At 45.1% G+C, this 16,419-nt stretch overlaps 1 protein-coding gene across 1 annotated transcript; it reads right to left on the bottom strand.

Moving 5' to 3' along the window:
* Positions 1-2,414: 2,414 nt before the first annotated feature.
* On the bottom strand, positions 2,415-15,742 carry lrfn5b (leucine rich repeat and fibronectin type III domain containing 5b). Its single transcript, XM_069158543.1, has 6 exons — positions 15,043-15,742; positions 8,930-9,846; positions 8,019-8,193; positions 5,524-5,857; positions 4,245-4,545; positions 2,415-4,135 (listed from the first exon to the last, which is right to left on the bottom strand). The coding sequence occupies exons 2-6, from the start codon at positions 9,818-9,820 to the stop codon at positions 3,440-3,442; spliced, it is 2,397 nt and encodes a 798-aa protein (XP_069014644.1). The 5' UTR covers positions 9,821-9,846; positions 15,043-15,742; the 3' UTR covers positions 2,415-3,439.
* Between the last annotated feature and the right edge of the window lie 677 nt (positions 15,743-16,419).

Raw genomic sequence — 16,419 nt, 5'->3', positions numbered from 1 at the left:
TAAACAAGGAAGTCTTTAGTTTACATTTGACCATTTCAATTATCTCCTCCCTTTGCCCAGACTGCTGTTTTCCCAGAAACAGTAATCACATTCACTATTAATGAGCCGTGATGTTCATTCTGGACCCATTTACTCATCTCAATAATGCATACTCTTTGGAATTGCCTATGCATATTTTACACTACGCCACCCACCCACCCCCCACTCCCCCATCCCCCCGCTCCCCCTCCCCCCGCTCCCCCTCCCCCTTCCACCCTGGTGAAGGATAGTGGTGTTTTGGTTGTGTTCACTATCTGGCTCCGGGCTCTCTTTACACGTACTCCCAAGGATAATGCTTGCCAGGGAAACCATGTCTCGTGTGACTTTGACTAACACCGCCTGCTGTTCGGAGATAATGAAACGCTGAGTTGCAGCACGGAGCGCCAAAGGTGCTAACGCACTTGTTGAGGGACCTCAGTATTCTTCGATTAAAAATTCCTATTACTCCTAACTGGGATGCTAATAGGCTCCTCAGTTTGTTGAAATAGGCGTAACCATCTCTTTAAATGAGACAATTGACCATAAATTGCATACATCAACGCCCCAATGGGATTTCCTCCACTACATGATTGTCATTAGAAGCAGGCCATTGTGGCACGAGAGGCCATGTTGGTTTAAGTGCTTCATAAAGAGACTTGTCCTGTTAGAATTAACTGAAACTCATACAAAGGAATGAAAAGCCTATTAGGAGAAACAGCAGAAAATGAATTTATCTGCGTGAGCTGCTATTGGGAGGAGGGAGGGAAATGCTGATCAAAAGGCTTCAGACGATCGCTCATGTCAACTCAGTCTGAGGAGGGAACGGCCGGTCTGTTTGAAGAAGGCAGGCCAGACTCAGTCGGACTGGCAAGTTCACTTGTCAAGTGAGCCAGTGGGTGGGTGGTGGTGATGGTTGGGGGTTTGGAGGGCTGTTCAGGAGCATGGCAAGACTCTCACAGTTGAGAGGAGTGAGTCAGCATGATGCAAGACAGTGCACTGGAGGGGGGGGGGGGGAGGGAGAGAGACCAGACAAGGGCCAGGAAACACATTATAGGGGTTTGAAAAGCGGGTCAGGTTTTGTGAAGGGGGGAAGAGTGTCGCTGATCCAGCCGCAGGGCTCACTCTGCTCTGCTCGTTACCAGACCTCCAGTCGAGGTCTATCACCCACGCTCGCCCCTCTGCTGCCCCCTCCTTGTCCCCCCTCCTCCTCCCTCACCATCTTTGCGAAGGTGCACTGAATACCGAAGAGCCAGAGGCTGCATGGCTGGCTTACAAAGGATGCTCTTTTCTGTCTCCTGCACTCCTCGTTCGGCTCCGCTCTACATTCTTTCTTACGCTCGCCTCCCCATGCCCTCTTCCTCTCTCTCATCTCTCCCTCCATCTCCGAGCTGTCTCGCTTTCTTCTCTGCACCTCTCGCGCTCTCTATTTCTTCATCCTCACCCCTGCCTCTCTGCCTCCCACCCTCCTCACCGTATTTGTTTCACTAAACCTTCCATCTCCTCCTCCTCTCTGCTTCTCTCCTCCCCTCGTTCTCTGTCTCTCTCTCTCTCTCTCTCCCCAGAAATGCATCTATTATTAACACACACCTCTGGCTCTCGCCAAAGACTGAACCAAGGTTCAGGCCAAGCGCCTTAGCATTTTAATCATCCATAATGAGCAAGAAATAATGAATAAAAGTGCTTGAACACAGCCTGTTTAGGTGACAGCAATTAATTTATGTCTTGCATACTGTATGTGCTGCTCATCTAAACAGGTTTTCCCTGCATAATGCTGTGTTTTCTACCCTGTGTTGCATATCCCTTGAGGTTGCATGCTGTGAGACACATAGCAGTGCATATGGAGTATATAAAAATCAATCAGGCGGCATCTAAGCACCAAAACACACAGTGAATCAGAGCTCGTATTCCAGGAGATAATGCATGTCATGTCAGTCGTGCTATCAGGGAGACAGTACTGTAACTGTAGAATTAGCCGTGCACAGGTTCCCACTGCAGAGGTTGTGTTTAACCTCTCCTGCGGCAGGTTTCTGCAGTGGCTGCCATCGGAGGGCACAGGCACTGCACTGTCAGATGAGCGTGGAGAGGGGTCCCCGCTGACTAGCCTGGCCTCTTTTCATCATCTGCTTCCCTCCCCTCTTTGAACAAACACAAGGGCTCAGAGCTGGGATCTGTCAGAGGTCCACCACTTGCAGAGAAAGGGGAATTATGGTGCTGCAAGACTACTGAAACCCCAAATTCATTACCACTTTGGCTGGCAAGAGCTTGCAGAACCAAGGGATGCAGCTATTGTTTTGTTCTGAAACATTACAGAGCAGAAAAGGGCTCCTCTCTAATTGCGATGCAGGGAAACTTGGGAATACACAAGGCAAGCTGAAAATGAGATGAATCTGAGTATGTCCCTTTTATCACTGGTTTATTTATACTGGTAAACATCAAACAGAAACAACAGCAAAATCAAGAGCGGGCGTCCTCCCATTCTTGTGATTATCGTTTCTCTTACATCGACAAGTTATTTTACAATGGTTGTCATCGACATGACATGATAACGTCACTAAGTAAAAAATATGGAAATGAACCATTCTTCGGACTCTCATCCACACACGATATCAGTTTACTTCCCGCACCTGTCACGCCGTCGGTGTTGGTTCAATTGTCACTCAAATCAGTCGTGACAGGAATCCTATCAGAGCCAAGTCTTTATGTAATTATGTGATAAAAATGTATTGATTCAAACCGGAGGGCAGTATTAGGCTGAGTCGACTTGTGCCACAAAAAAATGCTGCATTGTGCTGTGTCTGGGAGTGCCGGGGATGAAAAGATGGAGCGCTGTCTGTCTACTACATTCTATTTCTACACCTCTGGGATGTAAAGCACATTCGTAATCTCTCCAAACCACCGCCAAGGTAATTAAGACATGTCACCGTCTGTCTGTAGAGCTGGAGACAAGAATCGTGTTCAAAGTCTTCAGAGATTGTATCAGTTTAAGTAACAGGCGATGAGACTGCGAGTATATTAAACCCCATCCCCTGTGTGATGCTTTCTTTGTTATAATACAGTATGTCCAGGTTACTGCATTCAATACCACATGAACACTTATGGTTGTACTGAGATATACAGTATCTCACACAACTAAACATTTTTGTACACGAACTTGTTCTATACATTGTTGTGCCTCTCATCCAAGTTTGATCAAATGTTGTTATAAAGAAGACTTTGATAGGTTATAAGGTAGAAAACAAACGTGGAACATTTCCCTTCACCCTGTATGCCTGCCGTCCCCCGGAGATGCGAGAGATGCTTGCAGGTCCCTCAAAAAAGAGCGCCAAAGCTAAAAACGAGGCAGAAAAATTCCCTGTCTGTTCCACAACGCGCCACAAATCCAATCCGAGAAAGCAAGAACACGCAGCTTGTAAACGTCAAATCATAAAGTGCTCTCCAGAAGCCACTCAGACCTGGACAGCTTGTCCCTGGCCCGACGAATGTTTGTTGTGCTCTCGAGCTGCGGCAGCTCTCCGCTCATCGACAGGCTGCGCTTGGAGCGTAGGCTGGCCCCAGTTTTGGGGTAGGCCACATAGCAGCGCTCCCTATACAAGTCTGCATTTAGAGAGTGCCTGCGGTTCACCCTCACTCCTCCTGCAGGCACAGTCATGTAGTGTTGAGAGAGTTGGTGGGGCCGCGGACCCCTGGGACCAGCAGTCCATTTGGTGGGCTGGCCGGGGACAGATAGAGCGATGCCGGTGGCCATTTTAACTTCCGACGAATTATTCCGGTTCATGTTATCAAGCTCAACATCTGCCTGAGCTTCGGCTTGGTGGGAATCTGAGGGTTTTGGTGGAGCACTGGAACGTTTGGGCCTCGGAGCGCCTGGGGAGGCCGGGTGCCAGCTGTGACGGCCGGCAGAGGTAGAGACCGTGCAGTCGGGGACGGAAGGCTTTGTGGTGGCTACCACGACAGGAGGTCGCTGCTTGGCTGGCTCCGAGGGCGGCAGGGCAACTCGGAGGCAGTCCTTGTCATTCTTCTCTAGACGCAGCACCTGCTTCGAGAGCGACTTGGGAATCCCACAGCCCTGTAGCTGTCCATCACTGCTCAGTGACCGAATGTCCCCCATCTCTAATGCCTGACATGATGGGAGACAAGTATGGGAAGTGAGAAAAGAATAAAGCAAAGCTTTGTTTTATTACCAATGGGAAAAAAAAAAGAAACGGAAGAAATCATGCCAAACTGACCTTATCTGCATTTCCCTGGTTACACACCCGGTAGCGCACAATGAGGAAGATGATAAAAGCAAGCACGGAGGCCACAATAATCCCTCCGATGATAACCACAATGGTGCCACCGAGAAACTGGGACTGCATGAAATGACATCTTAGGTACTGCGGCTCAGTGGTGAAGTGGATGCAGCCTATCACCCTGGTGGCCGTCAGCGAGGTCACCTGGTCGTCGTAGATGGCCAGCACACACAAATCATAGTTCGTACCAGCCGCCAGGTTGTTTACCAGGATGTTGGTGCTGGTCGGGGGTATCATTCTGCACAAAGGAGGAAAGATTTGTGGGTTGTGACATAGATTAGAGAGGGTTACATGAAAGGAGACTGAAGCAAATCAGATTATCCAGCTTATTGTTTTGTTGGGACAAAATGACATGACAATCATTTATCTCTCAGGGGGCTATTTAAGATCTGTCTCGGCGTTATCTTTTGTGACATTTGATTCATGCTGTCTAACATCATCACTGATAACAGGCAGTGGCTGGGGACATAAATGCCTCCGTTTGTTCACATCAGGACACAACTCTTTCATGTCTCCTGAATTTTGGGAGCTGCTGCTGAAACACCATATGTGCCGTTGACTTCGAGGTTCATTCAGAGGAGAAAAAAAAGCGGGTCTGTGCAATGATCCAATCACATCACAGTGATTAGCAGGAAATATGGAGTGAAAGGGGGATAGAGATGAAAGAAATCTGTGTACGCCGCTTCCTCAGAAAGCCATGTGTGAAGCCTCTGATGCTTTTTGTGAAACACTGAAAGTCTACTCTTTCATCTTCCTACGAGTCCACAGCTTAGTGCTGACATTCTGTTTTGATTTTGTTGATTAAGCATTATCAAGGTTTTGCACATAGTAAATGATGCACTCCGGCAAGGCAGGATTATTTATGAGTTGAAGAATAAGAAGTCAGATAAAGTACATTAGTCTGTCTTTCTGATAGGATTAAAAGACAGCACAAATATTCATGGTGACAGTCAGGTCCAGTTCTTAATGACTAAATATCCAGGGGGATTCAAGCATTCAAAGACTGTGAAGGTAAAACAAGGGTCATGGGATTAGAAATGGAGAATTCTAGCAGTTGTAGTAATATGTGATAGCTGGCACTCTAGGCTTCAGTTTATTCTTCAGTTTAGTTGCATCCACTTAGATTCAGATTGAAAGTTTGTTTACTTGTGTTGACCAGCAAGAAAAAGAGCATTTTCCTTGCACAACTCTGGTTACAATCAGGTGACACACATACCTGTACACCAGTGAATCATCATAGGTCCCATTATACTGGATTTGAAACATGCGGATTCCAGGGATACTCCTGGGGAAGTTAAACTTGACCAGGGCCGAGGTAGAAGTGGCCTCAGCAATTACGACTTTCTTCTCTTGGCTCGTCTTTGCGTTCCCCAGAGGCACGCCTCCCACCTCTGGCCCCGTCTTGGTCACCGTGGCGATATCTGATGATCCCGGGTCAGGCTCCTGCTCTGCGACTGTGTTGTTGGTGATATGAGGGAGTTTAGCAATGACCAGATCAACTGTCTGCTGGGCCTCTCCGGCCGGGTTGGAGGCCACGCAGGTGAAGGAACCTGGAACACAAACTAATTAGATCAGCATTATCCCTGATATTTATTATGATTAGTGCACACAAGTACTGTGGGCAATACATGCATTAAAATTGCAAAAATAGATATCTAAATATTATTGATACTTTTGAAGGATTAGTTCAATGAATATATATTTTTTTGTGAGAAGATTGATACCACTGCTATTTCTTTCCTTTATATACTGTACAGGCTGCGCTCCAAGTGGGCTGTTACTAAGCAGTACAGACATTTGTACATTTCATTGTTTGGTGTACCATGACTTTTTCTTGCGCATCCATACTTCTCCAAAGCGGCCGGTGTTGTGCCGAGTTCTGCCTGCCTGCTGAGAATTGCATGCACCTCGCAGGATTGTGCGCAGTTACATGAAAACTACCACACAGTGTAACAGTTTGGCAAAGAAGTAGGCCTGCTGTTTAATGCCAGGGTCATCACTGATGATAAATGATCTGAAGTCTGTAGTTTTTGAACATTTAGAGTAATCAATGTTGTATTAGATTCAGTAGTGGTAGCATTTCCTTAAAATGATTGGTTTGAAATTTATATGGTGCCCTTGATTAATCTCTTTCATATTTACAGGACATTAGAATCAATATTTTTACTATAATACCTTAGGCTATGTGGTTTTAAGCATTACTTAAAGAATTGAGATAGTTATACTAAAATTAGATTTTCAAATGCAGACAAATGAATGTCAAATTCAGTTTGTCAAAGTTAATAAAATAAAATATGTGCTGATAAAACCATTTCATTCCGAATCATCTTTTATTTAAAGTGTCATACTGAGTGATAAGGGCTGCATGCATTATTTCAACCTAGGTCATTACAATGAAATTCACACTGTTGAGACAAAACGGCTCAAAGTATGTGCTGATAAAGCCATTTTAATGATAGATCTCTAGAAATAAAGTTACAGTGTGGATGTATTGTTCAGCAGTGTTGTATCTCACGAGGTGCTTGCAGTTCTTGGCAGGCAGGCAGAACTCGGCATAACACCGGTACTCTTTTCTGCCCTCTCTATATTAGGTTATCTGGGGGACTCACAATGGCCCCAAATAAACTGTATTTTCCAGCAGGCACTACATGACACTGTTTCTGTTCTAAAAGCCTGTTGATGTAGAGTTAGCATCAGCAAAACCACCAACAACTATATAAGTACGTGAACATCTACTCATTATGAACAGTAGTGTTGTTTGCCCTCCCTAAAATGTCTTTTGCTGACTAAATTTATGTTACTTTCAAATATTTAAGGTAAGGTAATACAACCTTATTGTCCAAATGAGAAAACGGCTGAAGTAAAGTCACTATTAATGTCCGAATGCCGCAACTTCCTGTATCGATTTCAAATTAAAAGCCCTCCAATGTTACAGACACGGTCCAGTCACATGCTAGGTTTTCACCCAGTTTTGTCACTCTAATAATTTAAATGGTTTTACCCTTACTTAAAGGGGAACATCAGCAATATCCAACGTGTGAATAAGTGCCTACTGGCACTTATTTGTTTCTACTTCAAGCACTGTGTATGGCAAAATGTCACTTGTCTTTGCATCAATTCTCACCATCTACAGCAAATTTGTCTAAATGCAGTTGTGCCACTTTTACATTTGTTTTGCGCTGTATCTGAATACAGTATAAACACTGAGGCTGCAGTCAGCAACCTGTTAGCTCAAACTCCGCCTGCTAGCCCTTCTCACCCAATATGTTATATTGAATATGTTTAGTGCTGTAGTGTAAACATGTTTTTTTACAGCGACGTGCTGGCCTATTTCTTGGCTGGCGACTGTCACATCCTGAAGAGACCCAGAGGAAACTCCAGGAAGTCACAGCTCCTAACCCAGAAATAGTCCAACACATATCAGCTATAAAAGCCATAATTTGCTGCCCTGCACTTTAAACAGAGCCAGACAAGCTGTGAGAACAAATCTTTTTATAAATAGATGCCTTTGACAGAAACTTAGCCATCGATGTGGACATTTTCATTTCATTGTGACTTGAATCGGACCAGCAGCCGACACATCTTCAAACTCTAAACTTTATCCCCTGGTGTAGACAAATAGTTCACTCATATAGGCTTATGTGCACACAAGCAAGCAACTAATTTTGTTCAATCAACACAGTGAGCACAGCCACCGGCATGTAAACAGACCAGAGTCCTTGACAGTGCTGATGAGGATGTCCAGCGTTCCGTCTATGTGGACCACGGCTCGGGAAGAGTTGGACATGAGGCGTCCATCGGGTGCGATCCAGTGGATAATGGGGTCGGGGTCGCCCCTGGCCTTGCAGCGCAGAGTCACACTCTGACCCTCCAAAGCTCGGAGCTCCTGAGGCAGAAGGAGGAAAGGCAATTAGAGGGAGACACAGTGATTAGCTATTGCACTGAATTCAAAAACTGAAAAACACAAATTACAAACTGCAATATTATGATTAATGCCCTTATTGATGATGTTGTGGTTCAAAATCTTATTCTCTGCGAATGTAATCAACAATTGATCATGATACAGAATCAGCATTATTATGAAGGACAGATAATTAATATGACAGTACATTATTGTGTATATACTGGAGTCCTCGTAAAAGTTAATTTTCTCTGTAATTATGTAGAATAGGTCTGCTGATTGTAAATTAGATGCTATAGTTATTTGGCAAGGATTTGATCAGATCATTTTGTTTGGATGCATCAAGGACTAAATTACTGCAAATTTCTGCAAGAGCCAGACTGCTGATCCATCATGAACCTCCAAACTGCTTTATTAAAACGATAACTCAAAATCCTACTAAAGAACCTCTCCAAAAGCTCACACAGGCTACAGTTTGATTACACTTTTTAAGTAAGTGCTTGATATTTTACAATCATCTGTTAACTGAGTGGCCCAGATGAGTCCCACAAATCTTGTAAGAATCCTCTGGCTCACAATGCCAATATTTGTCATGACTGTCAAAGAAAGCACAATGTGCCACCTTGGATTAACTCAGGCCCAATCCAATGTCTGGCTCAGAGAGTGTAACAGTAGACAGTGTTTTGTCTTAACACTGCACAGATCACTTCAGAGGTCGTACCTGAGAGTGCCTGGTGATGAGAGGAGGCTCGCACAGGAACTCTTCCTCTGACACAGTCCAGAAATAACGTCCAGCGAGGTGTTGCGGCGAAGCACAGGTCTCCAGATCATCCTCCCTCCGCAACCTACGCAGCCAAAGCAGCTCACAGTTACACCTCAGCGGGTTCCCTCCGAAGCTCAGTGCGAATGACATAGGCCCCATTATCCCAGAGGTAGCCAGGACCCCTGCTCTTTGGAAAACAGGGTCAGGAGGAAGCTTCTGGAGCTTGTTGGAGGTCACGTCCAGCCTCTTGAGCTTCTGCAGCCCAGAGAAGGTTCCCTCTGGGATGTAGCTTAGCATGTTATGGTCCAAATTGAGCGTGTGGAGATTGGACATCCTCTGAATTGCCACCCACGGGGCACTTTCCAAGTTGTTGTAGGATAAGTCCAGCTCCTCCAGCGCTGTCAGGTCATTAAAGGCCCCAATGTGGATGTGGGTGAGCTGGTTGTTGTTGAGGATGAGGTGGTGCAGCTTGGACATGCCGCTGAAGGTATCGTTGGAGATGCGGGTCAGCCGGTTGCTGTCGAGGTGAAGGGCTCGTAGGTTCTCCAGGTCTTTGAAGGCATGAGGTGCGATGGAGCCGATAGTATTCCGCGAGAGCGTCAGGTCTACCAGCTTGGTCATGTTTGCAAAGTCTTTGCGTTTGATGTTGGTTACAAAGTTATCCCCGAGACGCATCTCCACCGTGTGCCTGTCGATGTTAGGGGGCACAAACAGCAGCCCCTTTTTGTCACACAGAGTTGCCAAATTGGGGTTCAGCACCTGGCAGACGCAGCGCTTGGGGCAGATTTGAACTTTGTGTGCCTTCACAGCCACACCCAGGACTATCAGATACACCAGGAGAGACTCCATTTGGCTTTTAAGTCAGGTTAGCACACCTAAAAAGATTAGAGCAAAGAAAGAGAAAGAGAAAGGCAAGCTCTGCGTGAAACAGTTAAGGAATGTAATGCATGAAACCTGTCTTTGTAATTTGTACCATCTTAAACAAATTGTAATATTTGTAGCTGCATAATCAAACACACTCTCAGAAATCTTCCCATTAAAAAAAAAAGAAAAAAAAAAAGAGGAACTGGGGGATTCTGCTTTGCGAAGTTAAAGCTTTTCCGCTAGATTTAAAACACTATCATTGCCAGCTCAGCTTAGAGTTCCAGAGAGTCCAAACTCTGAGCAGCAAGCTCAGCGAGTCAATGCCTGAACAAACAATAAATGCTGTGCAATTAGACATAAAACTAATTATTCACCTGCAGACTTGAGAGCGAAACATCCCAAGTAATCGTATGGTGTTCTGTGACAGCTCTCCTTTTCAGCCCCAACTCCGGTGATCATACTTATTTTTTTTATATGATAATACCAGTCCTTTCATGTTTGTGTACAGAAGGATGAAAGTTTAGTCTGGCAGTCCAGGGCCTCATCAGAATTAGACTGACATCTCCTCGGATCATATCGCCAATAGGAAGGGATGATTAGGCTCAGTGCCTCTGTGAGGATGTGCTATGCCTCGCTATTGATTTTCTCTCTGCTCTCTCTGCTGCTACTCTTACTTATGACACAACTGAGATGGGGGATAAGAAGGGATCCATTTGATGAATCCTGAGACATTGTGAGGGATATAGCAAGTCATAAAACTATGGCTTCGGAGATCAGATCACAGTTTGGCTGGTGCACCACAGAGTGTACCTGAGCAAGAGTGACATTAGTTGTGATTATATTTACAATTGAAATTTAGTGTCATTTTGGTTGAACATGCAATATTCAGACCTCTGGGTGTCCCGTTACAGCACAGAGAAAGGAACACCAAACCAATCAAACACAAGAGAACAAAAGATCTAATCCCACAACTGTCATAGAAATCCACAGGCCCAGCTTTTAAATACCAAAGAGAACGGTTGATTTATGATTATAGCTTTCTGCGGTTTGCCGGTAATGTCTCCATTGTCGATGTTGGGTCTTGGAGGGTGTGCGTGAAAATCTTGCCTTAGCAAAGAGCCTGTCAACTAAGTACCTTCAGGCTTCAAAAACCTCTGTTGCTCCGGAGTGGTGACACACAATTTGTGGTGTAATAACCTTGACAGTCTGGGGATGAGGAAAATATCTTAGAGAAAAGAAAACAGCAGACAGGACAGGAGTGACACTCTTGCCATGTGGGGGCATGTTTTTTTTCATGTGACAAGGCGAGTGAAAGAAGCCTGGTGGCAGCCGCTGACAACAGTTGCATCTTTGACAGCCGGGGAAAATTTACCCAGGCACGACATGGAGGCAGGAACGAGGTCGCTTTAAAATGGCCTATAATAGCAAGGGGAGGAATGATATTATTGGAGAGAGCACGCGAGGTATGACATTTTCATGAGCTCTGCTGATGAAGCAGCAATGAATAAATGTCTCTTCCCGACCCATTTATTATGCGGGACAACTTTACCAAACCACACGAGATTTGTGGATTTTATTCAGTGGTGCAGCGGGGCACGGATCTGAGCTGCTGAGAAATAGACTGTGCAGTCATTATTAAATGTTGTCAGGACTGTCCTTAAAGACAGCAGATGACTTCAGTGCCAGGCCATGCAGCAAAAATATAAAGTGCTTTCCAAGTGCCTGTGTGTTTTAATATCTACTCGTGTGTGTGCAGGAGGATGGTCTACGAAACGTTGGTGTGCCAACCACCTTCTGCTCTGAATCTGAATGGTACGGCCTCTGGTTGTGCAATGAGGCGGAGAGGACCTGCTACTTCCAGACTCGAATGGCACTGAAGACGTGATATTGATTCACTCTGCGGAGATGAGGCTTTTTTTTTTTTCTTTTCTTTTCTTTTCTTTTTTTACTGCTGAAAACTCAGCCAAACGTGAAGAGAATGGTTGCAACGGTAATCCCTACAAAATTTGTTCTGAGGACAAAAGGACAGCCCCTCGCTGCCAAGACGTGGCAGGAAATATCTGTTACCGTCTCCCTAATTTGCATTTAATTACGGGTGTTCCACGACGATTTGCAAAACAGGTTGCACTCATCAGGTACACGAACAAATAAGTAGATAATCAATCAATGCATTCATCAATCATGCACTTCATCGTTAAATGTCACCCCCAGAAAATCATTATCGTCCAGGTTGCGCTGTTCATTATAGTGAGGTGACTAGGGAGGGCCACAAATAAACAAGAAAACAGATAATCTACTGATGCATTAACTATAATCTCCATTTTAGTCAATCAAATGTTCGTTTACTACCTCTGAGCGGGTCTTTTTCACCCTCAGAGAACAGAGCAGACTGACAGCACACACCCACACATGCACACCAGTGGGTGGATTTGTGCTTAATAGAGGTAGCTCACACTACACAACATAGAGCTATAGAGCCACATTCATGTGCAGCAGCAGCAGTAGCAGCAGCAGCAGCAGCAGTGTACTGTAGGAGAGGATCTCTATGATATCTATGGTCTCCCTGGGGTAGCATTCGCCAAGAAAAGCCTTATGCAGCACACTGCATGCCAATCGGCCGGTGAGGTCATGGGGGATATGTTTTCAGATGGTCTAACTTATGCTGAAGCTCATGTGAGAAAAGCCTCTGCAATCTACGTCTGGGCAAGAAATCAGGGAAAGCGGCCCTGCGAGAGGAAGTTGATGAGAAGAAGTCTGCTTATGCCTTCTACACAGGTCGACACGAGCGGCAATGGGAAACGTCTCGGCAGCGTCTCACCTGCAGGGAAAAAAAGCAGTCAGGTGTCCGCTTCTGCCAAAAATAAACCCGGTTGTGTCAAGCAGGTAAACTGATGCTGCAACATGACGGTAAAATGGTATCGACAAAGCAGTGAAACAGGTCCTCTGCCTGCCTGCTTTACGAGACCAAATGGAGCTGCTGCATCTGCTCAAGTGGATCATATTTTGACTGAGCGGGTAGAAATTCTATTTTGTCGGTAAATGCTTGTGTAGCGCCCGAGTCCAAACATCCTGACCAAACAGTGATGCTGTTATGGACCGTCTAACTGACACACCGGGTTTTTTTTTTGGTATGAGCTGTGACATCCTTTTCCTACAGAGTCTGCCAATGTTAAAATGTGATAGCTTTTGGGTGACAGCCTTGATGCCATGGCAACACAGAATACGTCCATTTTGGCTGAGATGTAATCACTGGCTGATTTTCAGATAACCTCATAATATTTAGAACAAAGAGTCATCTCTGGGGGGAAGGACCTTGACAGTTCAGTTGGTTCTGGTTGAAGGCCAGAGCAGACCCATTGTGCCGTCTATGACACCGTTGATGAGGAGATTGTACACTCAGCTAATTTTGTATTGGATTTAATGTTTGAATCATTACCCCTTTTTCCGGTCTTGTGCGTAATAAAAACCTAAATGACTTGATGTGGTTTAGGCAGTCTAAATTATTTTACAGCCAGACAAGCTTGCGCGTGTGCGTGCATGCATGTGTGCGTGTGTGGTGTGTGTGTGTGTCAGGGGGATAGCATACTAAGCAGACCCCACTGCATCAATAGAAGTGCTGTTCATCAGCATTTACATCTCTCCCTTGTAATTCAAAGTGTTTTCCTTCACACCGTATCACAAGAAATTCGGTGCTACCTCGATATGCTGGATATCTCATGGCTGGAGCATAAAAAGTCACTTTTTTTCTATTCTTCACAGTGTGTTTCACTGACGCAGGTGACAAATTTGAATTCCGATCACTGTATTTGGAGCTTAATTCTTGCACCGCTGTGACGTGTCCTTACGTGACTGACCTGGGATTTTCTTCTGGAGAGGGGTATGCAGATTCCTTGAACGCCACCTCCGAATATCAATATGGCCTTCTCAAGTGAAAATCTCCACAGTACGGGCCCCCAGGAGTGTAGATATTCAAATCTGTCAGTACCAAGTGCAATTTCAAGTACAGGGAGTGTAAATCATTGAAAAACCACCTCCTTTTGGAATATATTCTACTCTTTCAGGGCTCTTTAAATGTTATAGTCTCAATGTGGGGATTTAAGGGCAGCCAACATGTAAGCATGGTCTCTGTGCCTATTGCCTCATTTTCTCTCTTTTACAGCCTCTTTAGGAAACTGTGTTTTCTACCTCACACAGCAACTTAATGGCTAAATAATGTATAAACTCTCCTCATGAAGTTGTGTAATCATAATGCATCTCTCAAATGGTACACACAACATATGGAGCAGGTATGTGTTTGCACGCAAGTTTGTGCCAGCCATATCTCCCTTTGAAATCTTACTGAAAGCACCTCTTCAGCAAAAAAAAAAAAGGCTTTTTTTTTTGTATTCTTTTATCGGGGAGTAAAAATTTGGGTCAGTGAATGTGGAGCTCGCCTGCAGAACAGCATCGGTGCTGAGGAACCAACACTGAGTGGATTCACACAGCAGCAAGAGCAAATAGAAGCAACAAAATGAGGCGTGGGCCTGGATTCACTGGTGGAGCAGTTACAATGGTGCCTCAGGCATTCATGAATAATATGATGTGATAACTAACGCTCAACATAAGACAGGATGATTATAACTCATCCTTTGGAAAGATCACCAGACCCATATTTTCTATCCTCTCCAGTCACCTGGCAACATGCTCCTCTCTCCCCACAGACTTATCCTCTTGTCAATTGTATTATCTATAGGCTGATTTAGACTTCATCACAGCTTAATGACTGATGTGTAATTTGCATATCAGCAGCAGGGAGCCAATCAAAGGATCCTGTGAGCTGATAAAATACACACTAAAACACATTTCAGATCCTTTCCCTGCACGGGGAATAACGGGCACATTGGCCAAGATTCTCACTTTCACCTGTAGGAGAAAAAGCAACACAGAATGCAGCCAAGTGGCTTCTAAAAATAAAGTCAGCTATCTGACGGCGTTCTTCGCCAATTGAGGAGATTTTTTGACCTTGCGGTACAGGTCCTGGGCTGGGGGGTTCCAGCCACAACCCGTCACAAGGGAAAAATCTCAACCCATTCAGATGGGTCCTGGGAGAACTATTTCAAGTCAATTATTTCGCCTCTTGAAAGACAGCACCCCCCGTCCCCTCCCCCCCCAAAAAAGAGTTCACAGGCAATTCACACCAATTGCAGCCTATAAAATATTGAATTTACCTTGCAGATGAAACATCCAGCCACGTCAAAGGAGGGTGGATTTGAGCTTATTTCCTCCCAGGAGGGCTGAGAGCATACTGAGAGCGGGCTTGCCTAAAATGGGACCGACGGTGCCTCGGAGATATTTCAGGTGTCCCGAAACACGCGTCTCAGCTCCTAAAACATGTGACGGCCTGCGAAACCAGCGTTGCCCTTCAAGAAATCCATAACCAGCAGATAAAGAACGATTCCATCTGCGATCCCGTCAACACCAGTGAAATGTTGATCACATTTCCTCCCCTTTTTTTTTCGTAAAAAGAAAATGGGGGAAAAAAAGAAAAAAAAAACGCAACGTGAAGGGTCCCGGTGTGGCTTCGAGGCTGCAGCTGTGCGGGATCGCCTCTACTGCGCATCCGCCTGTGTGCACCTCCAGAAAGAGAAAACGCCTTTGTAGCGACAGGCTGCTTTAATATCTACAGCGCTGTGAGTGACTGGTGCCGTGCTGAATCCGGCCAGATGTTCGTATCGCTTTCACGGGCTTTCGCTGGCTACGCAGGGCTCAGTGTGAGTTAATCCAGATTGACTGAAAGGTTGCTGCCATAATATAGCCCCCCTCCTGCCCCCGGACTACTGTCAACCACCGACCCGGCTCCATTTCTGACCAGAGGTGCTGTGCTCGGAATGGTAATCGGTGCGCTCTGAGCTGCACAGAGACCATTTGTGTGCATAGACAGATGCAGTGCCTCCCAGCCTATCTCACAGGCAGGCATCATAATTTATTCATGTACATTGAACTCCACTGCACGAAACTGCAGTAGACCAGGAATTAAATTTGATAAAAAAAAATTTAAAAAAAAAAGAGAGATAAAAGAGCTGGAATGTTGATCAGATTTAGACATGCAGAAGATGAAAACTAAGCCAGGCAATAACCAATATAGGCTTAAACAAGACTGTTATTGAAAACTCCATCCATTAGCCTGGATAAAACCTTTATTGTTCAGTACATTTGGTCCTTTTGAAGCCAAATATAGCAGCCTATAGCGCAACATTCCTGCATGTATTACATAGATTATTGTCAAGAAAGTGTTGAGTTGGCTGGAACAGAGCGACCATGATTCCCTGTGGGTCTGTTTGGCACTGGACCCATCATTATCTGATGCAATGATCCTATGGCCTTTTCTGCAAACTGGCAAAGTAGTCTATATGTGCACAAGTCTATTACAGCATAGCAGCCAGTAGTCTTTCTTGAACGATGACCTAAACACTGCTCCAAGGCCTCCTGGCACTCTAGGTGTTTGTTGTCATCCGGAGACTTACCCGGAGGATTTCAACTGCAGTTCAATAACTCCATCCAGTTACAACACATCCACTTGAGATCAATATGAAAGACCTAAGTAG

This window comes from Embiotoca jacksoni, unplaced genomic scaffold (genome assembly GCF_022577435.1).
Source record: "Embiotoca jacksoni isolate LCO1_2020_lvr unplaced genomic scaffold, fEmbJac1.0.p SCAF_23, whole genome shotgun sequence".
NCBI classification, from domain to species: domain Eukaryota; kingdom Metazoa; phylum Chordata; class Actinopteri; family Embiotocidae; genus Embiotoca; species Embiotoca jacksoni.
The sequence above is the reverse complement of the archived record's forward strand: the minus strand, read 5'-3'. Positions and strand labels throughout refer to the sequence as shown.

What these genes read in the sequence shown, in the direction of transcription:
- lrfn5b (XM_069158543.1), bottom strand. Translation starts at nt 9,820, where the DNA reads ATGGAGTCTCTCCTGGTGTATCTGATAGTCCTGGGTGTGGCTGTGAAG. An exon ending in GATGATTCACTGGTGTACAG is followed by an intron (nt 4,546 to 5,523) that starts GTATGTGTGTCA and finishes TCCTTTGTGCAG; the next exon opens with AATGATACCCCCGACCAGCA. An exon ending in ACCAGGGAAATGCAGATAAG is followed by an intron (nt 4,136 to 4,244) that starts GTCAGTTTGGCA and finishes CCATCATGTCAG; the next exon opens with GCATTAGAGATGGGGGACAT.